Genomic DNA, 27,684 nt, shown 5'->3' on the forward strand with positions numbered 1-27,684 from the left:
ATAAATTAAATGGCATTGTCTCCCACCCCGTAGAATAAGACACGTCTTTGGGAAGACGACCCTCCCCTGGCCAGAAGACAGCAACTCTCCCTCAGACCCGCTTACCTACACGGGAGGGTAGGGACTCTCTTTTGACTGGCGTCCCAGCTGACCAATAGATGATCCAGGTCCAGAAAATCAGCCAATGGATGCGAGCCAGGGATAGAGTGGGGCGGGTCATTGTTGCTAGGGCCCAGCTAGTGGGGTGAGACTGGAGGCTCAGAGAGAGACTCGGTGGTTGCTAGGGAGAGAGGTCACAGAGCGCGGCTCAAGGATTGGCCAGCGTCGAGGGAGGTGGGTGGTGATTGGGCGGCTCCCAGGAGGTGCCTGGGTGAGTCGCGGGCGCGCGATCGGGAGTTCCGGCGGGAGGCCTGTACTGAGGGCCTGCACCTTCACTATGACCTCCACTGAGTTGGACTACACCATCGAGATCCCGGATCAACCCTGCCGGAGTCGGGGTATGGAACGAGGGTAGGGTCCCTCGTGGGGAGGTAACCTCCGCTCCTGTGGGTTGAGAGCGGCAGCAGAGGCCCCGCCCATCGTGCCCCGCCCCTGGACACGCCCTCCCAATAGGTCCCGCAGTCTCGGGGTGCGAGACTCCAGAGCTCCGCCCCCTGGATCCCCGCCCCGTCCCGCTAGCGCCCCGCCCCTTCCCCGTGGCCTCTGGTCCGTGAGGCCCTTTTCTGTCTTTTCATTACAAGTTGAGAGGTTCAAACCCTTGCTTCAGTCGCTGCAGCTGAAGACTGAAGAGATTAGGGTTTCTTCTGGTTCTTTTGTTGGAGCTCCAGCTTTCTACTTTTGGTTTTTTAAAATAAGATTTAAAAAAATGAATTTTCAATCTTTATTTACTATGTATGAGACTTGCACATCACATATATAATGTATATGTATTTAGAGAGAGAAGCAGAGCACTATACTGGTACATGCTGTCCAGGGATTAAACTGGGAAGTTTAGGTGTGCAAGTCTGAGGCTCTACCAGTTGAGCTATTGCCCTAGCTGCTTCTTTGGAGGCTGTTGCTAAGAGTCCCGCCCACTGTTTTTCTGGGTGTCCTAGAAGAAGCAGTTAGGGACTTCTTTCCACTTTACACTCTCCTTGGCAGTGGCAGACTAGTTAGAACAAGGTTCAGATCTTGACTCCTCTCTTTAGTAATTGGATTGCTGTTGGCAGTATCACTACTACTATCACCAGGTAGCTGATTGGACAACTGAGATGATTTGTTTTAAGAATTCAGCAGGGAGTCGGGCACTAGCGCAGCGCGTTAAGCGCAGGTGGCGCAAAGCACGAGGACAGGCGTAAGGATTCTGGTTTGAGCCCCTGGCTCCCCACCTGCAGGGGAGTCACTTCACAGGCGGTGAAGCAAGTCTGTAGGTGTCTATCTCTCTACCTCTCTGTCTTCCACTCCCCTCTCGATCTCTCTCTGTCCTATCCAAAAAAAAAAAAAGTAAAAAAAAAAAAAAAGAATTCAGCATAGTTCCTGGCACAGAATGAGTTTAACAGTTGCCATTGTTTACCTCCTTATAGTTATGCTGTTAGAAGTGTGTGTTGGAGGCCGCAAAAGACCAATACCCTGTAGAACAGTCTAAAGTGTCAGGTGTTGTAAACATGTCTGAGGACCCAGAGAATGGAAAGTTCGACCTAGACTGGGAATTTATGGTAGAAGAGCCCTAAAGTACACATGAGGCAGACCAATAGGTCTGTCATCTGTATCACTCCATGTCATCATCACTCTTCCACTTTGAGCCAGCAACCAGCCTCTTCTGTTGCTGTCGCAGTGAGTGATCTCCCTAATGTAAAGTGGTCTCACCACTGCTCTCCATAAAACCCTTTAGTGACTTCTTTTCTTTTTTTTTTTTAATGCTTTTAAAAAATTTATTATATATGAGAGTTTCACATGAGGCAGAGAGAAAGAGACAAGTCAAAGCACCACACCAGTAATGCAATGTCTGGGATTAAACTAGGAACCTCAGGAATGAAAGTCTGCTGCTGTTCCTGTTGAAATTCCTCAATGGCTTGTGATTCTCACACATTCCTTCCTTCTCTGCCTCTGTTTCTGCTGTCTCCTGGAATGCCCTTATCCCTCTTCTGCCCCACATCACTTCTTTACTTAGCTGGCTCACCACTCAAGGCTTAGCCCAGATGGTGCCTCGTTGGGAAGAGTTTTCTCAGATTCCTGCCAGAGTGTCTCGTTTTTCTTGGATGGGTCTAGGATGAGAGGGTAATTTTTAGACTCCCACAGAATCCATGGCTCTATACCAGCTGTATTTCCCTTGAGTTGGATCTATTAGCTTAGGACTCTTTAAGCTTATAAAAATATTTTTGAGAAGTTTTGGCATCAGTGGGAGAAACAAACAAAAATAATGTTATTGCCTAGTCATAAGGCCTTGATGTTAGAGCCTTCAGCTTCAAAGGATTGGCACCACCTTCTTCATGGCCCAGAGGGTGGAAGTTCTCTCGTAGTCCAGGTTGGCATCCTAGTGTCTCTGGCTTGCATTTCAGTTCTGCCTCTTACCCGTCCGATGGTTTTGACAAATTACTGAACCTCAGATTCTTCTATTATAAAATAGGAACAACAGGGCAAGAAAGATAGTTCACCTGGGAGAGTGCCTGCTTTGCTATGCGTATTGGCCACATTCAAACCACAGTCCACCGTATGGAAGTACTATGGCACAAGAGAAAGGTTTGGTGGTATGGTTCCCCCTGCACCCCCTACCTGTAAAATCAGCCTTGACTGGTGAAGCCCTGGAGAGGAAAAAACAAAACTGCCTACCTTACAGGTTGCCAGAGTTAACACAGTGACTGAATATGTGTGCATAGACCAGGGCTCTGTTGGCGTGTGTCTCCCCCTCATCTTCAGGAGACTGAGTCTTAAGAACTGGAAGAAATGTCAGGGGGCCATTTTGTTCTACATCTTTTTATTAGTATAAGGGCAGTCTGTTGCTGCTAGACCTTTCCCTTCTGGGACACTCCCTCCCCAGTATCCTGTCTGAGGCACGCTATCAGTTGGAGGCAACTGGAATTGCTAGAAAGTACCTTCCTTCCTTCCTTCCTTCCTTCCTTTTTTTATTTTTTAAGTACTTCTCTTTCTTGAGCCACAACAGGCCTCCTGTCATGTTTGCTTTCAGCTCTACATTTGTGTACTCCAGTTGTTGGTTAGTTACTGATATCTTATGCACAGACTCCATTCAGACCTGTGGTTTGGGGAAACATGAGGATTTATGAGTAGGTGATTTCACAATGCTGTGGCAACTGCAGGGTTGGGGTCATGATCGGCACACACAGAGCAAGATAACTTCTTTTTTTTTTTATTTAAGAAAGTATTAATTAACAAAACCATAGGGTAGGAGGGGTACAATTCCACACAATTCCCACCACCCCATCTCCATTTCCCACCCCCTCCCCTGATAGCTTTCCCATTCTCCATCCCTCTGGGAGCATGGACCCAGGGTCATTGTGGGTTGCAGAAGGTAGAAGGTCTGGCTTCTGTAATTGCTTCCCCGCAAGATAACTTCTTTTCCTCTTTCTCCAAGAGGACAATTTCATTCTTTTCTTAGATTTTTTCTTACTCAAAGGAAATTTCTCCCAGACTTTCTACTGTTTCTCCTCGGATGTAATCAAATCTAATAATCTCTTCTTTGTGATTGTTTCTCTGGATTTACCTACTTACTTATTTTATTTATTTTTGCCACCAGGATTGCCACTGGGGCTAGGTGCCTGCATGATGGCTCCATCACTTCTGGCAGTCATTTTATTTTTATTTTTCTGATAGAGACAGAGAGAAGTGGGGTGGGAGGAGAGGGAGGAGGGAGGGAGGGAGAGGGAGAGAAACTTATAGCACTGCTCCACTGCTCATGTAACTCCCCATCCCCACCCACAGGTGGGGACCAGGGGTGTGAACCTGGGCCCTATGCATGGTAATATGTGTATGTGTGTACCACCACTGGTCCCTCTCTGAATCAATTTTAGTTCTTCTTGCCTTTCCCTCTCAAAGTGCATAACCCAGAGCTGAGCAGGAGGTTTCAGCATGGTGATCCCCTAAATCCGTTTGCTTCTCACCTGCAAAGTGCTCCCCTCATTTGTTGAGCATGGCTTCAGAGAGTGGCAGTCTTTAGGGAGTCTGAAAATTGCTTCTTTCTTGAAATAACTGCTTAATGGTGGGAAAGTGTGTAAGACAGTCATAGTTGATTTCTGGAGTTGCTTTCGCCCCCGTATTTGAATATTAACACCTCAGAGCTGGGGCCAGGCGGTGGCGCATCTGGTTAAGCGCTCATACTACAGTGCACAAGGACCCAGGTTCAAGCCCTTGGTCCCCACCTGCATGGGGGAAGCTTCACAAATAGTGAAGCAGGACTGAAAGTGTGTGTCTCTTTCTTTCTTCTTCTTTTTTTTTTTTTTTTTTTTGCCTCCAGGCTTATTGCTGGGGCTCGGTGCCTACACTATGAATCCACTGCTCCTGGAGGATATTTTTCCCATTTTGTTGCTCACCATTGTTATTATTATTATTGTCATAGTTGTTGGATAGGACAGAGAGAAATGGAGAGAGGAGGGGAAGACATAGAGGGAGAGAGAAAGATAGACACCTGCAGACCTGCTTCACCACCTCTGAATCGACTCCCCTGCAGGTGGGGAGCTGGGGGCTCGAACTGGGATCCTTACACGGGTCCTTGCGCTTTGCTGCCACTTTCTTTCTACCTCTCCCCCCCTCAATTTCTCTCTATCTATGTCCAACAATAAAAATAAAGAAAAATAAGGAAAATGTAAAAGAAGAAGAAGGAGAAGGAGAAGGAGGAGAAGAAGGAGGAGAAGAAGAAGAAAGAAGAAGAAGAAGGAGAAGAAGAAGGAGAAGAAGAAGAAAAGAAGAAGGAGGAGGAGGAGGAGGAGGAGGAAGAAGGAAGAAGAAGGAAGAAGAAGAAGGGCAACCTCAGAGCCAGTACTGCTGTGATCTACTGCTGGCCCATTGGTTCACTGGAAAGCAGCTGCATACCTTGAGTCAGAACCCAATATATGCAGCCCTGAAGGCTCCTGCTGGGATTCCCACCAGTCAGCGTATGTGGCTGCCCCTGCCAAGGGGAGTCTTCCCTGTCTTATGCTGAAACTGGGCCTCATTTTTAAAAAATTCACTGATTTAGTAATGATTGACAAGACTGTAGTATGAGAGGAAAACAATTCCACACAATTCCCACCACCAGAGTTCCATATCCCATCCCCTCCACTGGAAGCTTTCCTATTCTTTATCCCTCTGGGAGTATGGACCCAAGATAATTATGCAGTGCAGAAGGTGGAAAGGCTGGCTTCTGTCATTGCTTCTCTGTTATACAGGAGCATTGGCAGGTTGATCCATACCCACAGCCTGACTTTTCCTCTAGTGGGGCAGGGTTCTGGAGAGGTGGGGGTTTCAGGATACATTGGTGAGGATGGGATCCTTATGCTGGTCCTTGTGCTTTGCGCCAATCTGCTGTGCTACCCCCCCCCCCCCAATCTGCCCTTCTTAAAGGCACTATGTTCTCTCTTACTCAGAAAACATTTTCATAAATAATTGGTTCATAGAATTTGTGGGGCTGGGCCAATGGACTTTTCCAGAGTACAAAGAAGACCTTATAGGGTGAGGATGGCAGGGTGTCAGAGAGAGGGGAGGTGACAGGTTTAGTGTGAGCCTGGGCTTTATAGTGAGCCTGTTCTTTTGGTGAGCACCAGAAGTGGGCAGAGAAGTACAGCTTTAACCTAAACTCTCAGGAAGTTTTCACAGACAAACCAGGAAACAGTCTGGAGGGATGGGAATCAGCGTGGTAGGTGGGCCCCTGTGGGGCTGGTGGCTTTTTGGACAAGAGCACCCCTCTCTGGACCTGGAGCTTTGGGAGTGCTGAGGGTAGGAGTCAGGCAGCAGAACATACAGAGGTAAAGGCACAAGGGAGGACTGAGGGAGTCTGAGAGTAGAGGCCTGGCAGGAGGCTGTTACTGCTTTCCAGAGCAGGGAGTGAAATGAAATCTCAAGTTGTGGTCACACTAGAGAAGCTTCGGAAGCCCAGGTAAAGGGATCTCAAAGGTGGCCCCCCCCCCTTTTTTTGCCTTAGGGTTTCAGCACTCCTGGGTGACTTTTTTTTTTTTGGCTAGGTAGAGAAGGTAACCACAGCACCAAAGCTTCCTTCAATGCAGTGAGGGTCAGGCTCAAACCTGGGGGCAAAGTATCACATATCTAAATGAGCTATTTCAACTCAGGGGCCTCATTCCAAAACTTGTATGTTCAGATTTCACTTGCCATTAAGAAGTGCTGCCTGGGGAGTCGGGCTGTAGCGCAACGGGTTAAGCGCAGGTGGCGCAAAGCACAAGGACCGGCGTAAGGATCCCGGTTCGAACCTCGGCTCCCCACCTGCAGAGGAGTCGCTTCACAGGCGGTGAAGCACGTCTGCAGGTGTCTGTCTTTCTCTCCTCCTCTCTGTCTTCCCCTCCTCTCTCCATTTCTCTCTGTCCTATCCAACAACGACAACAACAATAATAACTACAACAAGGGCAACAAAAGGGAATAAATAAATAAAATATATATATATATAAAAAAGAAACAGAGGTAAAAAAAAAAAGGGAAAATTAAAAAAAAAAAAAGAAGTGCTGCCTGGACACAGTTCTGTTTCTCAGAAACAATTAAGGACATGCACAAAAAAGAAGGTGTCCATTAATATTTTTATAACAGCAAAAAAAAAATTAGAAACAATATCAAGTCCAATCATGGGAGATTGGCTCACCATAAATTATGAAATGTTCCAGAGCTGCTCTGCACCCCCTAAAAAGAATGGTATAGAAATATATAAACTGACAGGGAGAAATGTTCACAATATATTGCGAAATGGAAGAAAGCAGATTACGAAACAGAATGTTCCAATTTTGCTAGATATTCATTTTCCCTGTTTCTACAGTGGGCATGTATTCCTCTAGAAGTAATAATGATACCTTTGATTTATGGAACTTTCTTTGTGTCAAGTGCCTTGCTAAGCCTTTTGTAGCCATTATCTTACTTAATTCTTTGTATTATCAACCCCATTTCACAGATAAGGAAATTGATCTGTTTGATAGCTCCTGGTGTCAGAGCCAGAGATGTGAACACAGATAGTTTTATACACGCTATGCTTTTAGCTCCTGTGTACCTTTCCTATGCTGTTATTTCAAAAGGTAAAAGAAAAGACAAACAAACAAAAAACACAAAAGCAATTTTAAAGTATTTTCCTTTAAATAGTAGAATTGTGTCTCTAGAAAGTGTTTCTAGGGAATAGAGGAAATTGACCAGTTTCTTATTCTTTGCATTTTAAAAAAGAAGCACAGGCTCTTTGTATTTTTGGTTCTGGCTTACAGATGAAAAGCACGTATTGTCCACATCCCCGTATGCCTTGTCAGTCCTCTCCTTTTTTTCTTCCCTGTATGCCTCTGGGATATACACAATCTAATTTACGCTTTAGTTTTATGACACGAACAGCGGTACAACATATGTATCTGTAATTCTTGCATTATTGGTGTTAGTGTTGCTTTGTGGAGATGTTCCAAAGGACAGGGAGCTGATGAGATTAATTTGTCTGGTGGGTGTTTAGGAAGTGTTAGGATTAAAAAGAATGCTTTTGCCTTACCGAGGGGTTTCTGGGCATCTGGGAGCTCTTGGACTTCTCAACTGCTTTTGATTTGCTGGGTTCCCAACCTCTATTAAAGTACATTTTAACTTTGTGCAAATGATACATATTGATTTTAGAAAATGATAATCATTCAAAATAATCATTCAAAGGAAATTGCCTTTAATTTCAGAACTTACTACTATTGATATTTCACGTACTTTTCTAAACACAAATACATGTGTATATGTACATGTACATACTGCTTTGCAACTTGCCTTTTAATTCAGTATGATACTTTCTTTTAAATTTATTTATGCATTTTAGAGAAAGATACCAAAGTACTTTTCTTGACTCTGGCATGGCTGTGCTGGGGATTGAATCTGAGGCCTTAGGCATGAAAGTCTGGGGTCTTACTGCTATACTGTCTCCCCAGATTAATGTATTACTAGTAATGCTTTATATAATAGTGTTATTGAGATACACCTTTCAAAGCATACAGTCTGTTGTCTTTCAGTGTATACACATCATTATGCAACCATCACCACTGTCTAAGTTCAGAATGTTTCCATTACCTCAGGAAGAAACTGTACCTTGAGTCAATTTCTCCCTCCTGGAAGCTCTTGGCACTGCCAATCTACTTTCTGTTCTGTGGATTTGCTTCTTCTGGACATTTTATATAACTAGAACCATACAGTATATGATCTTTTGTAGTTGACTTTCACTTAGCATGTGTTCAAGACTCATCTGCCTTATAATTTTGTAAACCTCTATTAATCACAAGTAAAAAATAGGTTGAGAAAAATGGATTCATCTATATTTGTAGCATTTGCCAGTACCTCATTCTTTTTTTTTTTTTTTCCTCCAGGGTTATTGCTGGGGCTCAGTGCCTACACTAGAATCCACTGCTCCTGGATACCATGTTTTCCCCATTTTTATTGCCCTTGTTGTTGGATAGGACAGAGAGAAATTGAGAGAGGAGGGGAAGACGGAGAGTGTGAGAGAAAGATAGATACCTGCAGACCTGCTTCACTGCAGGTAGGGAACTGGGGGCTGGAACCTGGATCCTTAACACTGGTCCTTGCACTTCAAGCCATGTGCACTTAACCTGCTGCACTACTGCTCAGTCCCCACCTCATTCCTTTTTATGACTAAACAGTATTCCGTTGTATGGAAATACATCTTGTTTATCTATTTATAACTGGTATTTGAATTATTTATACTTTGGGGATGTTATTTATAATGCTGCTGTGAAAATTTATGTAAAGCTTTTTTGTGTGATCATGATTTTAATTCTCTTGGGTAGATACCTAAGTCATATGGGAACTCTATATGTCATTTTTTTTAAGAACTGCCAAACTGTTTTCCAAAGCAACTGCACCTTTTTTTATTTTTATTTTTTTGCCTCCAGGGTTATTGCTGGGACTCAGTGCCTGCACCATGAACCCATTGCTCCTGGAGGCCATTCCCCCCACACACACCTTTTTGTTGCCCTTGTTGTTATAGCCTTGTTGTGGTTATTATTGTTATTGTTGATGTCGTTCGTTGTTGGATAGGACAGAGAGAAATGGAGAGAGGAGGGGAAGACAGAGAGGGGGAGAGAAAGACAGACACCTGCAGACCTGCTTCACTGCTTGTGAAGCGACTCCTCTGCAGGTGTGGAGCCGGGGGCTTGAACCGGGATCCTTACGCCGGTACTTGCGCTTTGCCCCAAGTGAGCTTAACCCGCTGCGCTACCGCCCAACCCCCGACCCCCGCAACTGCACCTTTTAATCTTCTTATCATTAGGGAGTCAGGCGGTAGCACAGCAGTTTGAGCACACATGGCAGGAAGTGCAAGGATCCTGGCTCCCCACCTGCAGGGGAGTCACTTCACAGGCAGTGAAGCAGGTCTGAAAGTGTCTATCCTTCTCTCCCATCTGATTGTGGTTTTAGATTTATTTATTTATTTATTTATTTATTTATCAGAGCACTGCTCAGCTCTGGCTTTTGGTGGTGCAGTGGATTGAACCTGGGACTTTGGTGCCTCAGATGTGAGAGTCTCTTTGCATAACCATTATCTACTCTTACCCAATAATAGTTTTTTTTTTTTGCCCCTAGATTTATCACTAGGGCTTGGCGTCTGCATTACAAATCCACTGCTCCTGTGGCCATGTTTTTGTTGGTTAGGACAGAGAGAAATTGAGAGAGGAGGGGAAGATGGAGAGGAAGAGAGAAAGATAGACACTTGTAGACCTGCTTCACTGCTTATAAGGCACCCCCCTGTAGGTAGGGAGATAGAGGCTGGAACTGAGATCCTTGTGCTTAGTACTATGTGAGCTTAATCTGGTGTGTCCAGCGCCTCCGCCCAATATATGTGTGTATGTATATATTTTTTTAATCTTGGAAACAGTGATTGGTTAGTGTGTTGTTTTGTCGTATGCAATCCAGGTTCAAGCCCAGCCCTCACTACATTGAGGGTAGCTTCAGTTCTTTTTTTTTTTTTTTTTAATATTTATTTATTTATTCCCTTTTGTTGCCCTTGTTTTATTGTTGTAGTTATTGATGTTGTCATTGTTGGATAGGACAGAGAGAAATGGAGAGAGGAGGGGAAGACAGAGAGAGGAGAGAAAGACAGACACTTGTAGACCTGCTTCACTGCCTGTGAAGCGACTCCCCTGGAGGTGGGGAGCTGGTGGCTCGAACTGGGGTCCTTATGCCTATTCTTGCGCTTTGCACTACCTGTGCTTAACCCGCTATGCTACCGCCCGACTCCCGGTAGCTTCAGTTCTATGGTCTCTTTCACTCTTTCTCTGCCTTCTCTGTCTCTGTTACACACACACACACACACACACACACACCTTAAAAACACAATATAAGCAAACAACCTTCCAACTTTTTTTATTCTAGCAAAAGCCAGGTATATGATTCACACAAGTAGTTTCTCCTGTAGGTTGTAGTTCACTTTTTTGTTGTGTTCTTAGAAACTCAAAAGTTTACATTTTAAAAAATTTCTTTATTGGGGGATTAATGATTAAAAAGTTTACATTTTTGATCAAGTCCCACTTTCATCTATTTAAAAAGTATTTCTTTATTAATGAAAGAGAGAGACAGAGAAAAGGAAAAAGAAAATGAGAGCACCACTCTGGCACATGTCATGCTGGGACATGAACTTGGGATTTCATCCTTTCGAGTCTAATTCATTTTTTTTTTTTTAACTTATATTGGATAGAGAGAAATTGAGAGGAAGGGGGAAGAGGAGAGACAAAAAGACAGCTGCATCACTGCGTCACCACTTGTAAAGCTTTCCCCTTGCAAATGGGGACTGGGAGCTTGAACCTGGGTCCTTGTAACATGTGCGCTCAACCAAGTGTGCTACCTCCTGGCCCATCCAACTCTTTCTTTATCCACTGTGCCACTTTCTGGGCTACTATTCCCTCCCCCTTTTATTCTTTATACTTTTGGTCATATGTAAGAAACTATTGCCTAATTTAAGGTCACAAAGATTTATTCCAGTTTTCTTCTAAGAGTTTTATAGTTTTAGATCTTATACTTATGCCAATAATCTGCTTAATGTATTATTGACTACTCCCTATGATTAAACATTTTTCTTTCTTAGAAGTGGAATTACTAAGTCAAAGATTAGGAGATTTTAAACATTACAAAATTATTGTCAACATTTTAAGGCATGATTTTTGTCTTAATTTTTAAAATATTTTATTTATTTATTGGATAGAGCTAGAGAGAAATTGAGAGGAAAGGAAAAAATAGGGAGAGAAGCAGAAAGACACCTACAGCACAGCTTCACTACTTGTGAAGCTTTCCTCCTGCAGGTGGGGGTTCGAGGGCTTGGACCTCCTTGCACATTGTAACTCATATGCACTCTTCTGGTTGTGCCGCTACCTGGCCCCTTTATTTTTTAAAAATGATTTTTTTTTCTTTTGTGAGAGAGACAGAGAAAGACCCGAGCACTGCTCAGCTCTGGCATATGATGTTGATTGGTCCTGGGCACCTCGGGGCCTCACACATGCAAATCCTGTGTCCTGACACATTGAGCTATCTCACCAGCCCATTGCAAAGTGACTGTGACTGTCTTCTCCCTCTCATGTCTCTCTCCCTTCCTACCTGTCTCTTATTACTGCTCAGGTTCAGGTCTCTACTATCTGCTGTCCTGCAGAGAATGGGAGCAACCTACCTGTTTCCAATGGATGCTTTCAGAGCAGTGTGATAAGTGTGGTGGCATGGTGAAGGTGGGTGCTGTGACAGTATGGAGAAGGGACATCTAATCCAGTCTAATCATTTGTGGGGGGGGGGGTGTTGAGAAGGCACCAGGGTGCATCATGGACACATCCTGGGAGTGGACAGTAAGCTGATGCGCTGGCAGAGTGGGCCTTGGCAAAGCACTTGTGTGGAGTGTCAGCATCCTGTGGTTTGGAATTAGGAACATGTGGAGGTCCTATAGGTAGAGGCAGTGTGCCTGGTGATCCAGAGAGGGAGGCTGGCTCTGTTGCTTCCTGGCTTTGTGTTCTTGGGGGAAAGGATTTTCCCTCCCTATGTCTTAGTTTTCTTACCTGTAAATTGGTGATAAAAATTGTAGCCAGTTTCGTTGACGGCTGTAGGAGCAACCAAACAAGGCAAGGTGTTGAGGTTCTTGCAAGGGTGACTTGTCCCCAAGGATGATCGGATGGAAGAGATTAGCAGTATTGGCTCTGTTTAAGATGGTTTTTTGTTTGTTTGTTTTGGCAACCAGGATTATTGTTGCTGGGGCTTGGTGCCATCACTTTGAATCCACTGCTCCCGGTAGCAATTGTTTTCCTTTCTTTCCTTTATATTTTTTGACAGGATAGAGAGAAATTGGGGGGGGGGAAGCAGAGGGGGTGGGGGAGACAGACACCTGCAGACCTGTTTCACTGCTCATGAAGTGTTTTCCCTGCAGGTGGGGAGGAGGGGCTCGAACCTGGGTCCTTGTGCATAGTGATATGTCTGCTTAACGGGTGCACCACTGGCCCTCTCCCCACTCTGTATATTTACAGAAGCAGCCATGCATACCATGGGATTGAACTGAAGGAGGTTTTGTTGAGATTGGGGGCTAGGCTTTGTTACTTAGGGGTAGAGGGCAGCCAGACTGGTGTTCTCTTAGGTGGATTATGTGGGTTTGAATCCCAGCTTTATTCCATGTGTAACCTTGAGCAAATTATTTACTTTCTCTATGGCATAGTTTTTCATCTACAAAATGAGAATAATAATACCTCATTCATTGGATTGCTGTGAAGATTAACGTGCTTAGGCTAGTGCCTGACATATATGGCTCTTTCTACTGTTCTCTCATTATTGTTTTTCTTGGTAATGGGAAAGAGGGGCATGTGGGATTCAGAGAGATTTGTGATGGTTCAGGAACAGGGTGGATTTTCAGGGTCATGATAATTCTTGGAGTATAAGTGGGAGACTGAACCAGTGAGTCTGCAATGCCCGAGGGGCAGCAGCTGGAAAACAGGAAAGGCTGGTGTAGCTGGTGGCGTGAGCTTAAATGGAGCAGGGGCTTTTAGAAGAGGGTGGAGGAGTTGTGATCTGGATGTGACAATAAATAACAATAGCCACCATGACTACTTTTATTACTCTGAAAAAGGCTCTAGGTAACAAGAATGTCAGATCCACTCTCCACTTTGCAGCCACATGTTCATTCATCCATCACATTTCTCCTGAGTGTCTGGGTGGCTAGGCACTGAGGATGTGGCAGTGAACACGACACACCCAGCTTCTGCCTCCATAGAGCCTGCTGGCTGTGGGAAGAGGAGATAGACATTAAGCAAATAATCGTGTGAGTCATTCATCAATCTTTTTTTTTTTTTGCCATTTTTAAATTAATATTGGGTTACAAGATTGTAAGGTGACAGGGTAGAGTTCCACACTGCACCCACCACCAAAGTTTTGTGTTCCCACCCTTCCACCTCCCAGAGATAAGCACCATAGTTTTCACAAAATATCAGAAACAGTCTACTTGGGTTTTTTGTTTGTTTGTTTGTTTGGTTGGTTTTTTTTGCACAAGTTCATCTGTGTCAGTTCTCTAGATTCCACATATGGTAGTTGTCTTTCATTTCTTCACTTACCTCACTAAGCATGATAACCTCCAATTTCATCCATTTTGTTCCAAAGGATACAGTATTTTCTTTTTGATTGCAGCGTAGTATTCCATGGAGTATATATCTCTCATAACTTATTTATTTTTTTTAAATTTTGCTGCCAAGGTGAGATGGGGTGCTTGGGTTTGTTACTGGGGCTCGGTGCTGGCACTATGGGCCCACTACTCCTGGTGGCTATTTTTTTTCTATTATTCTTGATAGCTCAAAGAAGAATTGAGAGGGGAGGGGAGATAGAGAGGGAGAAAGACAGACACCTACAGACATGCTTTGCCACTTGTGAGTTGTCCTCCTCTGCAGGTGGGGAGTGAGGCTTGAACCTGAGTCCTTGCACTTGGTCACATGGTAATGCGTGCACTTAACTGGGTGTCACCACCCGACCCCTATCCTATGACTTCTTCTTTTCCTCCTTCCTTCCTTTCTCTCTCTCCTTTCCTTTCTTCCTTTCTCTCTCTCTCTCTTCTTTCCTTCCTTCCTTCCTTCCTTCCTTCCTTCCTTCCTTCCTTCCTTCCTTCTTTCCTTTCTTTTACCAGAGCACTGCTCAGCTCTGGTTTATGGTGGTGTGGAGGATTGAACTTGGGACTTTAGAGTCCCAGGCATGAGAGTTTCTTTGCATAATTTCTTTTTTTTTCTCCAAAATAATTTTTATTTAATGAGAGAGAGAGACCAGAGCACTGCTCAGCTCTGGCTTATGCTGGTGCTGGGGATTGAACCTGGGACTTCAGAGCCTCAGGCATGAGAGTCTTTTGTTTAACCATTCTGCTGTCTTCCCAACCCTATCCTACACCTTCTTTTGTCAGTCATCTGTTGATGGGCATTTAGGCTGCTTCCTCTCTTTGGAGATTGTGAATAATGCAGCTCTGAACATAGCCGTGCATATGCCCCTTTTAATTAGTGTTTGCATGTCCCTTTTTTGGAAGGCAGGTATGCTTACCATCAATGCAACTAACATGTCCCTTTTTTGGATAGATGCCTATGAGTGATATTTGTTTAAGGACTCCCTATACAGTCTTCCAAAGAGGCTGCACCAGTTTGCATTGCCACCAGCAATGCAACAGAGCCCTTTTTTCTCTACAACCTTGTCAACACTTGCCATTTCCGGTTGGGTAGATAATAGACTATTGTCAGAGGTATAAGGTGGAATCTTGGTGTAGTTTTAATTTGCATTTCTTTAATGATAGTGAAATGGAGCTTTTTTTTTTTAAGATTTTAAAAAATATTTATTCCCTTTTGCTGCCCTTGTTGTTTTATTGTTGTAATTATTATAATTGTTTTTATTGATGTTGTTGTTGGATAGGACAGAGAGAAATGGAGAGAGGAGGGGAAGACAGGGAAAGAGAAATACAGACACCTGTAGACCTGCTTCACTGCTTGTACCAGGATCCTTACACTGGTCCTTGCACTTTGCGCCACGTGTGCTTAACCTGCTGCACTACTGCCCGACTCCTGAATTTCTTTTTTTTATTAAAATTTTTATTATCTTTGTTGGATAGAGCCAGCCAGAAATTGAGTAGGTCGGGCAAGATAGAGAGTGAGAGATACAAAGAGACACCTGCAGCCCTACTTCACCACTCGTGGAGCTTTCCCCTTGCAGGTGGGGGCCAGGGGCTTAAACTTGGGTCCTTGTATGTTCTAACATGTGCACTTAACCAGATGTGCCATCACCCAGCTCTCCAAAATCTTTTTACTTATTTGTTATTGGACAGAGACAGAAATTGAGATGAGAGGGGGAGATAGAGAGGGAGAAGGACAGAGAGACCTGCAGCCCTACTTCACCACTTGTGAAATTTTCTCCCTGCAGGTGGGGACCAGGGGGTTGAGCCCAAGTCCTTGCACACTGTAATGTGTGTACTTAACCAGGTGCACCACTGCTTGGTCCTAAGTGGAGTATTGGAGTATTTCTTTATATGTCTGTGGCAGATATATATATATCCTTTCTTTAGAAAACTGTTCAATTCTTTGACCTGCTCATTCAACAATCTTGATCACATCCTGCTACCCTCAACTCCAGAGTCTTTTTATTCACTCTTTACTGCTTCTTCTCTTCCCTTCCCTTCCCTTCTCTTCCCTTCCCTTCCCTTCCCTTCCCTCCCCTCCCCTCCCCTCCCCTCCTCTCCTCTTCTCTTCTCTCCTCTTTTCCTTTGTTTCTTTTTTAGTTTATGTCTTTTAGTGAGAGAATATATATATATATATATATATATATATATATATATATATATATATATATATATGGAGAGAGAGAGAGACACTCCAGATTACTGCTCAGCTCTAGGTTGGGGGTTGAACCTGGGACCTCAGAGCTCCAGGCACAAAAATCTTTTGCATAATCACTGTGCTATTTCCCCAGTCCCATTCTCCACTGCTGCAGAATAAGCATTTGACTCCTAACATGTTGTGAGGATCCTGAGATCTCCATGAGTTAGACTCTAGTTCCATCGTTGGAGGCTCTCCTGACCCCCACTGCTCCTCTACCTAGGCTCCCTGCCTCACTCCCCAGCTTGTTATGGCTCCAGATGGATGATCACCTCTCCTGCCCTGTCTTCAGTCATTTGGGTCCTTCAAGGCTAGTGTGGTAAACATGATCCTTTGGGAGGCGTTTCTGGTCACAGTGTTCTCAGAGCACCTTCGATTTTTCTGGATGATAGCACTTCATGTATAGTGCCAGAAGGGGTAGTGTGGCTCCAATAGGAATAAGTCATGACAAGACTGGAGTTAGGGATGGCCACAGAAAGGGTCTGGGGACTGGAAGAAGCTTGCAGGTAGGAAGAATACCTTGTGGTTTAGGCTGACAGCTTGGAGTGTCTGGCCCTCCCTTTAGGAACATTAGAGAAAGAGTAGGCTCCCAGGATATAGTGTATCCAGGGTGTTGTGTTCTTGTTTCTTAGAGAACCAATTCTTCCCTCCCCTTCCCTCCCCTCTCATCCCTTCCCCTCCTCCACCTCTGCCAATCTTCCTTTTCCCTCCCATTTTAATAAATAAATAAATTTATTTAACCAGAGCACTGCTCAACTCTGGCTTATGGTTGTGCGGGGCATTGATCTGGGACTTTGGAGCTCCAGACATGAGAGTATCTTTGCATAACCATAATGCTATTTCCTTTGCCTCTTTCTTTTTAGACAGAGACAAGGAGAGAGAAAGAAGTGGGGGTGGGGAGAAAGAGAGTATGTTACCTAAACTTCCTTTTTATTGCAGTGGGGGCCTTGCTCAAACCTGGGCCATGCATATGGCAAAGCACACTTTCCAGGTTAACTATTTTGCTGGCCTGAGGTCCATTTCTGGTGAATTATTTATTTATCTATTTATTCCCTTTTTGTTGCCCTTGTTTTATTGTTATAGTTATTATTGTTGTTGTTATTGATGTTGTCGTTGTTGGATAGGACAGAGAGAAATGGAGAGAGAAGGGGAAGGCAGAGAGAGGGAGAGAAAGATAGACACCTGCAGACCTGCTTCACGACTTGTGAAGCGACTCCCCTGCAGGTGGGAAGCCGGGGGCTTGAACTGGGATCCTTATGCCACTCCTTGTGCTTTGTGCCACCTGTGCTTAACCTGCTATGCTACTGCCCAGCTCCCTCTGGTGAATTCTTTTCTACTTGAATTGGTGAAGCCAAAGGTTCCATAAAATTGAGATGGAGAAAATTGGAATTATAAATCTCAGCCGTAAGAGTGAGGGCATTCCAGAAGCCCAGGAGAAGCTGTTTAGACCTTCCTGTACAAGAAGTACACTGTCACGGCTGGTCAGGGTGATGTTAGGGCTGAGGATGTGACTTCCCTTGCCTATCTTCTCTGTATTTGACATCAGTCCCAAAGCTATTTGGTGGTGATGATAAATGGAGGGGACCACCTTAGAGGGGAGCTTATGCTCACATGGCTGATATGACCTGGGGATCCTGGGGCAGGCCTCAGAAAGCCAGCTGCTCCCCCTCAGAAAGTCAGATTCAATGGTGACTGTTGATTGCCACCCATGAGGTTAGGACTCCGATACCCAGACATATCCTCTCTACCATAAAGATGAGTGCAGGCAAAGAGCCACCACCACAGAAAGCTAGTGAGCAACAGGCCAAGAATGGCAGTGAGAATATTTGGAGCTGCCTGTCAAGGCCGAGAGGATGCCGGGGTGGTTGGGAAGGCTGGCAGGTGGCCACGGGGACTCCTGTGCTGCAGTTCTTGCTCCAGGCTGAGTGGCAATTCGGCCTGGGATCCCATGTGTACAGGCAGTTAATCTCTGAAGGCCAGAGGATTCACCACTGCTGGAGAGCAGGAACAGTGAACTTTTCAATCACATTAATTTCCACAGGAAATTGTTGTCTGCCTTTTGTCCAAAGGTTAATGATTTATATTTACCATCCTCTTAACTAGCCTTGAAATTTATTGTTGCCAAGTCACCACCAGCACCTATAAATCTCAGGCTGGCAGCTGAGCACCGTTGTGTGGCTTGATCCCTTGGCAGGGTGCAGGCTGGCCCTTTCATGAGGGCAGATAAGGAGCCACAGACAGTTCCTGTGCAGAAGCCCCCCAGAGGGTGGTTACTCACTTGGCAGGGCAAGTGACATGACATCTGACCAACAAGGCAGTAGGGAGGCCACTTGCAAAGCAGCCACAGAAGAGGCATACCCCCAGAGGAGGCACCTGACTGGTGTGAACAGGGCTGGAGGCCTCATGTGGTCTTGGGTGGGAGTAGGGGCCAGATCCCCAATCCTACACTTCCTGTGTCATCTTAGACAGGTAACTTAACCACTTCCTACCTTAGTTTCCTCATCTGCAATAATGTGCCTCATAGTGCTGCTCAGAGGATTTAGTCAGTCTCACAGGCATTCCAGATGTTATTCTTTAGCAGGACAGGGTGGATGCCTGGTAATTGGAGCTGGTTTGCTTCATCTCCCTGCTTACAATCTCTGATCCCTATTTTTTTTTTTTTTAATATTTGTATTTATGGGATAGAGATAGAGAACTTGAGAGAGGAGGGGGAAATAGAAGGAGAGAAACACCTTCAGCCCTGCTTCACCACTCCTTTCCTCCTGCAGGTGGGGACCAGGGGCTTGAACTTGAGTCCTTATGCACTATAATGTGTGTGTTTAACCAGGTGAGCCACCACCTGGCCCCCCTATCTCTGATCCTTTTCTGCATATTAGTGTTTGTCTTTTAACAGAGCACTGCTCAGCTTTGGTTTACGGTGGTGCCTCAGACAGCAACGTTTTTTGCATAATCACTGTGCTATCTCCTGCACTTTAGTTTCAGTCTTCTTCCACTATGCACAGAATTAGAAGAAAGACTGGCAGACTTTTTCTGTAAAGGTCCAGTAAGCGCTTTAGGCTTTGTGAAGCATATGGCCTTTCTTGCAACAATTCAGCTCTACTGTTTTAGCTTGAAAGTAGACAGCAACCAAATGATTAAACAGTGGCTGTGTTCCAAGGAAGCTTTATTTGTGGACACTCAGGTGTAAATTCCTTATGGTTTTCATGCATCACAAAATATTCTTTTCATTGCCACCAGGGTTATTGCTGGGGCTCCTTGCTGGCACGGCTTCCTGCCTCTCTCCCTCCCTTCCTCTTTCTTCCTCCCTCCCTCCCTTCCTCCCTCCCTCCTTCCCTTCCTTCCTTCCTTCCTTCCTTCCTTTCATTTTTTTCCCCTTCTGTTTTATTTGATAGGACAGAGAGGAAGAGAACAAAAGGAAGACAATTTCCTGTGGAAACTAATGTGATTGAAAAGTTCACTGTTGGGGTCAGGTGGTGGCACATTTGGTTAAGTGCCCACATTACAGTATGCAAGGATCCAAGTTCAAGCCCCTGGTCCCCACCTGCAGGGAGAAAGCTTCATGAGTGGTAAAGCAGGGCTGCAGGTGTCTCTATCTGTCCCTCACCCCTCTCGATTTCTCTCTGTCTCTGTCCAAGAATAAATAAATAAAAGGATTAAGAAAAAAGAAAAAAGAAAATCTTACTGTTTCAGATGGGGTAGATAGCGTAATGGTTATTCAAAGACACTCTCATGCTTGAGGCTCTGAAGTCTCAGGTTCAATCCCCTGCACCACCATAAACAAGAGCTGTGCAGTGCTATGATAAAAAAAAAAAAAAGTTCACTGTTACTGCTCTCCAGCAGTGTCAAATCCTCTCACCTTCAGAGATTAAGTTCACTGTTTTCCTCCCCCCTTCCATTCTCCTTCTTTCCTTCCTTCCTTCCTTCCTTCCTTCCTTCCTTCCTCCCTTCCTTCTTTTCTTCCTGCCTTTTTCCTATTTTACTTGAGAGGACAGAGAGAGGGAGAGAGAAAGAGAGATACCTGCAGACCTGCTTCACTGCTTGTGAAGCATCTCCCCTGCAGGTGAGGAATTGGAGCTTGAACCTGGGTCCTTGTGCATGGTAACATGTGTGCCACCACCTGGCTTCCAAATATAATTTTTCTTTTACTTTTTTTTTTAATCATTTGAAAAATGTAAAAGAAAAGAAAAATCTATTTTTTGTTCACAAGTCATACATACAACAGTCATCGGGAGAAGGTACAATTACACGGGGAAAGTATTCACTTGCTTCACCTGGGCTAAGACTTTCAGTCACTAAAGAAGGATGCATGCCTGTGGGTTTTTCTAATGACCCTACGGTATCTTTGTTGAGACCTGAAGGCCAGTTGGAGCAGAAGGACAAAGGAAGGAGCTCCATGAAGACCTGAGACACAGAGGCCCGCAGGGTGTCTGTACCTGCTACCCATGCTGTAGCTAGAGTGGTGCTGATTCTGGGTGTCTTTCTTCCTTCCTTTATTTCTTTATATATATATTTGATTTTTAAAGTTTATTTTCATGAGAGACTAGAGCTCAGTGTGGCATGTTGGTTCTGGGAATTGAACCTGGGTTATCTGGATCCTCAGGCTTAGACAGTGGTAATGGATTGACCAGCCGCCTTCACCTTGCTTCTCAACTCACATTGACAGTTCCCTCACATCTATGTTTCAGAGAATAGCCCCACCCAAGGCAGGAAGGAGGCAAAGCCTTTGGTGATTCTCCTGGGCTGGGGTGGCTGCACTGACAAGAACCTTGCCAAGTACAGCGCCATCTACCACAAAAGGGTGAGTACTGCAGGCACGGGCACCTAGGGTTCTGGGGTCCTGCTCTGTGGGGGGGACACTGAACCCTGGCTGCCCTCATCTCTGCGTTGCAGTGATGGCTGGTTACCAAGGTGGCAGCCTGAGAAAGGCATCAAGGATTGCTAGTCAGGAAGACAGGGATGTCACGTGGCCTTTGGCAGGATTATCCTAATCTTTGCTCCCAGTTCTGTTGTCTGCACTGCCTCCTTTAGCCCCCCTGACCTGCTTTCTCTTTTTTTTTTTCTCCCCCAGACTACTCAGTGGGCAGCTTAGCCCTTATATACTTCCAGCTGTGGAGGTAGCCCAGACCTCAGTTCTTAGAGAGAGAACTAAGAACTGAGGTCTGGCACCCATGGCCCCAGGCTTCCCTCCACTGACCTGCATCTGCACTGTGCCCTGGGAGTGTGGGGGCCCTGGTATGGGATAGGACTCAAGGAAAATGAGGTTCTGAGCTTGAGACCTCCTCCCAGTCAATAATCTGGTCCTCTGGCATGGCGTTTTTTTTTTTTTTTTTTTTAATTTTTTTTATTTAACCAGAGCACTGTTCAGCTTTGGCTTATGGTGGTGTGGGGGATTGAACCTGAGACTTTGGAGCCTCAGGCATGGTTTGTTTGCATAACCATTATGCTATTTACCCTCCGCCCTGGCATGGCTTTTTATATGTCGTTTTTCTGTGTAGTTTGAACTGCTTCTGAATTCTTTGTCTGGTTTCTTCATTAGACTATTATCCATGCTGACAGGCTGAGGAATAGGAATAGGTCAGTGTTGCTGGGACAGAGAATGAAAGAAAATATCATGAGATGAAGCTGGTGGGGGGACCCTCAGGGACCCTAAGCAGGGGTGTGATATTAGATTTATGCTTTACAAAGACCCCACTGCAGAGTGGGGCACAAATTGGAGGAATTGCTAACTGGACCAGAAGCCAGTTAGTAAGTTTGATGCAGTGGTCAGGGCTGTATGAGGCTGGTGGAAAGGAAGCTGATGTTTTAATGGTTCGCTGGGAGGGAGGTGGCATGTTAGCAAGAGGCTGAATGTGGTCACAGGAATAGGGAATGGGAATAGGGAGCAGGAAACAGGGATAGGACAATTCCAGGTTTCTGGCTGTTACAGTTCTTGGGAAAGAGGATATATATGCCTTCTGAGATAAGAAACAGGAGGAGAGAAGCCCCAGGTCTTGAGGTAGATGTGATATCCTCAGGCAAGGAGAAGAGAGCCTGGGATAGAACTCAAGGACCTCAAACTTCAAAGGAGAAGAAGATGAAAAGTGTCCCACAGGGGAAGGGGGAGCAATCAACAAGAGGCAAGCTTGGGGAGTGGGTCACTGTAGAGGGAGAAAGGCAGATGTTATGGGGAGAAAGTGATCCCAGGGAAGGAAGAAGGTTGAGGTGGCAGAGCAGGTGACAGATAATCTTAGGAAGGGGAGGGGTTCTTAAAATTTTTTTTTAAATTTTAAATATTTATTTATTCCCTTTAGTTGCCCTTGTTTTATTGTTGTAGTTATTGTTGTTGTTATTGATGTCGTCATTGTTGGATAGGACAGAGAGAAATGGAGAGAGGAGGGGAAGACAGAGGGGGGGAGAGAAAGACAGACACCTGCAGACCTGCTTCACCACCTGTGAAGGGACTCCCCTGCAGGTGGGGAGCCAGGAGCTTGAACCGGGATCCTTACGCCGTTCCTTGCGCTTTGCACCACATGCGCTTAAGCCACTGCGCCACCGCCTGACCCCCCACATTTTCCCTCCCCTCCTCTCCCCTTTCTTTCCCTCCCCTCCTCTCCCCTTCCTTTCCCTCCCCTCCTCTCCCCTTCCTTTCCCTCCCCTCCTCTCCCCTTCCTTTCCCTCCCCTCCTCTCCCCTTCCTTTCCTTCCCCTCCTACTCCCCTCCTCTCTCCTTCCTTTCCCTCCCCTCCTACTCCCCCCCCCCCACATCCTCTCCTCCTCTCTCATCCTTCTCTCTCTCAGAACACTGCTCAGCTCTGGTTTATGGTGGTACTGGGGATTGAACCTGGGACTTTGGAGCCCTAGGCATGAAAGTCTTTTTGCATAGCCATCCGTGCTATCTCCCCTAGTAGGCCTTTGTATCTTTTCTTAACCTAAATAAGATCTACTGGGTGTGCTCTTTTATCTCTCCCTCTCTCTTTCTGTCTTTAAATTTTTACTGCTGTTAGGGTTATCACTGGGACTCAGGGTCTGCATGATGAATCTACTATTCCAGATGGCTATTATTATTCCTGTTTTTTAATTTCTTTTTTTTATTTGATAGGACAGAAAGGAATTGAGAGAAAAGGGAAAGATAAGATAGGGAGAGAGACACCTGCAGCATTCCTTCACTACTCGTGAAGTTTCCCCCCTGAAGGTGGTGGGGGCCTTGGATCCAGGTCCTCTTGCATGGTAATATGTGTGTTTAACCAGGTGCACCACCGCCCAGTCCCCCTATATCCTGCTCTTACATTCCATATCATGCTCTCTATCTCTTCATGTTAGTTTTTCCTTCATATTCAGATTCTCAAATAGACCCCAAATAGTCTTCCCCTCCCCAAGTAGTCCTTTTTTTTTTTTACCAGAGCACTACTCAGCTCTGGCTTATGGTAATGTGGGGGATTGAACCTAGGACTTGACGGAGCCTCAGGCATGAGAGTCTGTTTGCATAACCATTATGCTATCTACCCCCACCCCCAGGTAGTCCTTTTATTGCTAATCTTTCTCTTTTTCTAAAGAACTTCTTTTTAAAAATATTTATTTATTTATTGGGTAGAGACAGAAAAATTGAGGGAGGAGGAGAAAGACATCTGCAGCACTGTTTCACCACTTGTGAAGCTTCCTGCCTACAAGTGGGGGTCAGGGCTTGATTATAACAGGTGTTCTCAGCTGGTCCCACCACCACTGGGCCCCTCAGTTGATTTTTTTCAAATGGGATTTTCTCCATCAGTTACTTTATTCCTGAAACCTCTTTTCAATCTAGAACAGACGCCACTTTCATATTGGCTTGTTGAAGAGACTGGGCTACCTGAGTGTAATTCTGGGAGCATGTGATCTCGAATGCTGCTGGAAGGGAAATAAGATGGGACGTGACAGGAAAACTAGGATTTGACCTTGGTAAGAGGAGTGCAGACTGGAGTCAGTGGGAGGGGACAAGGTCGAGAGGTGTGTGTCTAAGCTGATCTCGGGGAACGTTGAGAGGGAGGGATACGGTTAGGACATGCTCTAAAGGTAGAGGATTTAAAAAGATGTTATAAGGTAGGTTTGAGTAGGAATTTGGAGAGGAAGAGACTGAAAAGATAGGAGAGGGAGATGAGGATTGGTGGTACAGAACCTTATCCTGGGATTCATTGTATGCAGATGGAAAAGTGACTGGCTTCCAGGGAGAGACATGCAGCAAGACCTGGGTCCCATGATACAGAGACTTGTAGGAGCATCTGACTGGGGAGGTGGCAGCAGAGTGGAGCCTCTGTGGATGCAGGGAATAGTGTGTGCGTGCACATGCACGTGAACTCTTAAACTGGCAGTCGCAGAGTAAACTCTGTGTGTGCACTCCTGGTGGTCGAGAGGGGGTGTGCTTGGAGGGCTTAGCTGCATGTGCCGCCAAAAGTGGCACACTCACAGGGACTGCTAGGCTGATGTTTGTATGTCAGCAGTGTTAGTTGTGCATGTGATGTTCCTCGGTTAGAGCATGTGTGCTTTTTTTTTTTTTTCTTTTGCCTCCAGGTTAGTGCTGGGCTCAGTGCCTCCTAAGAATCCACTGCTCCTGGTGGCTATTTTTTCCTATTTTGTTGCCCCTGTTGTTGTCATTGTTATTGTTGCCATTGATGTTGTTGTTGTTGGATAGGACAGAGAGAAATCAAGAGAGGAAGGGAGATGAGAAGGGGAAAGAAAGACACCTGCAGACCTACTTCACTGCCCATGAAGCGACCCCCCCCTGCAGGTGGGGACCTGGGGGCTTGAACTGGGATCCTTATGCCAGTTCTTGTGCTTCACACCATGTGCAGTTAACCCACTATGCTACCGCCTGACCCCCTGCATGTGTACTCTTGAAGGTAGTGTAGCCTGTAAGTGTGTGCTCTCCAGTGGAGTGTGTGTTTGGGGACTGGCAGTTGTGCTCTTTGCTGTACTCACAGCTGGTGTGTTGGGAGTACATGAATGAGTGGCAGATCTCCTGTGTGTCTGTATCTGTGAGATAAGACACTGTTTCATACAATGAAAAAAGTCATCCTGACTTGGTGCAGTCTTTATTTAGTTATCTTTTTTTTCTTCTGACTTTGTGTAATCTGAGAAGTTGTACACATATGGTGTGTTTGCATTTGTGGGCAATGCCATGTCAGGCTGGAGAAGTAGGAAGATTTCACATCTCATTCACTGGGGAGTTATAACAGAGCACTTGTGAAAGCCCCCAGAGCTCAAGGCCTATTAGCATGAGAGATACCTCTGCTGAGATTCCAGTGTTTGCCATATTTCAAATTTCATATGAGTTAGGGGGAGTCATCCCAGGCCTTGTCATGTACAGATCTGGTTGCCAGGCCCATGAGAGTAGGGACTCTGCTCTTAGAATCCTATAGAAGGGCCAGACACTGATATGATGGGGATCTGGCTCATGAGTGACCTCTGGTGGTCAGTGTTTGGAACTGCAAGCTATGTCTCAGGAGCTGGGCCTTAGAGGAGCACCATTCTCTGCCTGGGAGTTAGGACCCATGCTGGAGTCTATGCAACAGTTTGTAACTGTTTTTGTAGCAGAAAGCCTGGATGTGCTGGGATCAAGCAGATGAAGGGACAGTGTTGTGTGTGAAAGGGATACAGGAGAGGAATAGAGGGAAGAGACTTCTTAACAGTCTAGATATCTCTAAAGTGTGCTCTGGGCTCCAGGCCTCACACACCATCCCACTCTGAGGGCACCTGCGAGCATGAAGTGCTCAGCTCACAAAAGGGCTGTGAGTGCACCTTCCCCTCCAGGAGACAGCTGTGTGTGTGAGCGCAGGCTGGTGTCCAGGCCTAGAGACCTCTGGAATTTGCTGGATCCCTCAGGCCCTAGCCAGTTCATCCCTGAGGACCGACCAGGCCTCTCTCCTTTTCCCAGGGCTGCATCGTGATCCGATACACAGCCCCATGGCACATGGTCTTCTTCTCCGAGTCCCTGGGCATCCCTTCACTTCGTGCTTTGGCCCAGAAGCTACTTGAGCTCCTCTTTGATTACGAGGTTGAGAAGGAACCCCTGTTCTTCCACGTCTTCAGTAATGCTGGCGTCATGCTCTACCGATATGTGCTGGAGCTCCTGCAGACCCACCGGCGCTTCTGCCACCTGCGTGTGGTGGGCACCATCTTTGACAGCGGTCCTGGCAACAGCAACCTGGTGGGGGCTCTGCGGGCCCTGGCGGTCATCCTGGAGCACCGGCCTGCTGTGTTGCGCCTGCTGCTCCTGGTGGCCTTCGCCCTGGTGGCCATTCTGTTCCATGTTCTACTTGCACCACTCACTGCCCTTTTCCACACCCACTTCTATGACAGGCTTCTCAATGCAGCCTCTCGCTGGCCTGAGCTCTACCTCTACTCAAGGGCTGACGAGGTGGTCCTGGCCAGGGATGTGGAACGCATGGTGCAGACTCGCCTGGCACAGCAGGTCCTAGTACACTCTGTGGACTTTGTGTCATCTGCACATGTCAGCCACCTCCGTGACTACCCTGCTTACTACACGAGCCTCTGTGTCAACTTCATGCATAGCTGCATCCACTGCTGAGGTCCCTGCACACCCACCTCACCTCTGCTCTAGAAATAAATGCTTGACACCTCCCTACAACTTACATCCACAGTTGGGGTGATCTTCTGGTTGCATTCCCTATAGTCCTTTGTTAACAGTGGTTCCCCCAGGTAGAGAGTTCCTATGTGCCTCTGTCCTGGGGGAATCTGGTAGTCTGCTTAGGCCAAATCCAAGGGGGCAGCAGTGACTGGACCTCTGTCTTTGGAAGCCTTTCAGGGGTTGTCTTTGGACAAGTGTAGGCATCAGGCTGCTGATTCTTATGGCACTGGCTACAAAGGGTGAATCAAGTAGGGGGTGTGTTGAGGATGCGTCCCAGGGTTGGTTTGTGACTCCTTGAGTGGAAGGTGAGCTTTATGGGGAGGTGTAAGGAGATCAGGTCCAGCTGGCGCATGAAGTCCATGAGCCCCCCGATAGTTCACTCAGGGAGGCTTCTCTGACCTCACTGTCAGAGGGGAAGTGGAGAATGCATAGCAGGGCCTACCCACCTCTGTGCCAGGAAGCCACAGGACCCCAGAAGTTTGCAAGATATGTTGGGATGGGAAGATAAGAGTTGGGAGCAGGAAGGCAACAGGGCTATGTGGGAGCTGGGACAAATCATCAGATGCCTTGAAGAGATAAACCAGGGTAGGAGGCATTTGGCTGAGACTACAACTCATCTCCATATGGAAGAATCACTGGAATCTTCTCTAGGTAGGACAGATAGCTTCAGCCCTATAGTATGTTCTGCAATTCACTGCTGCACAATGTTGCCACATAGTAGGTACTCAATAAATATTTGATGATTGAATTTTATTGTGGTGGTCAAGAGGCTTGATAGGCAGTGAAGATGACTGGGAAATTCTGGGTAGGAGCTGCCCGATATTAGGGGTGATGGGTCCTGTTTTCAGAGCCAGGCTCCTTCTATATCATTTTAGCCCTCTGGGATTTAGCTTTTCTGCTATGGCTCATTCCTGTTCTGTGGCTGCATTTCTAGTTATGGCCAACAGGTGGCAGTCTCGCCCATGCCTTGAGTCAAGAGCTCAAGGATCCCACCCACACAGCAGGGCAGGCTGATGCCTCTACTTTGAGTTAAAATCTCCTACTAGAAGGCATGTGGTCTCCAGGGTGGGAATAAACAGCTACCAAGGACTAC

General features: G+C 45.9%; 1 protein-coding gene across 2 annotated transcripts; it reads left to right on the forward strand.

Annotated features, from left to right (window-relative positions):
- Positions 1-321: 321 nt before the first annotated feature.
- On the forward strand, positions 322-26,595 carry TMEM53 (transmembrane protein 53). Of its 2 annotated transcripts, none has more exons than XM_060206023.1 (3): positions 322-497; positions 20,681-20,793; positions 25,878-26,595. In XM_060206023.1, exons 1-3 carry the CDS (start codon positions 437-439, stop codon positions 26,529-26,531), a joined length of 828 nt encoding a protein of 275 aa, XP_060062006.1. In that variant the 5' UTR covers positions 322-436; the 3' UTR covers positions 26,532-26,595. The 2 variants fall into 2 exon arrangements, with proteins under 2 accessions (XP_060062006.1, XP_060062007.1); XM_060206024.1 differs by having other exon boundaries at positions 369-510.
- Positions 26,596-27,684: the final 1,089 nt, after the last annotated feature.

Source organism: Erinaceus europaeus, chromosome 13 (assembly GCF_950295315.1).
Source record: "Erinaceus europaeus chromosome 13, mEriEur2.1, whole genome shotgun sequence".
Taxonomy (NCBI): domain Eukaryota; kingdom Metazoa; phylum Chordata; class Mammalia; order Eulipotyphla; family Erinaceidae; genus Erinaceus; species Erinaceus europaeus.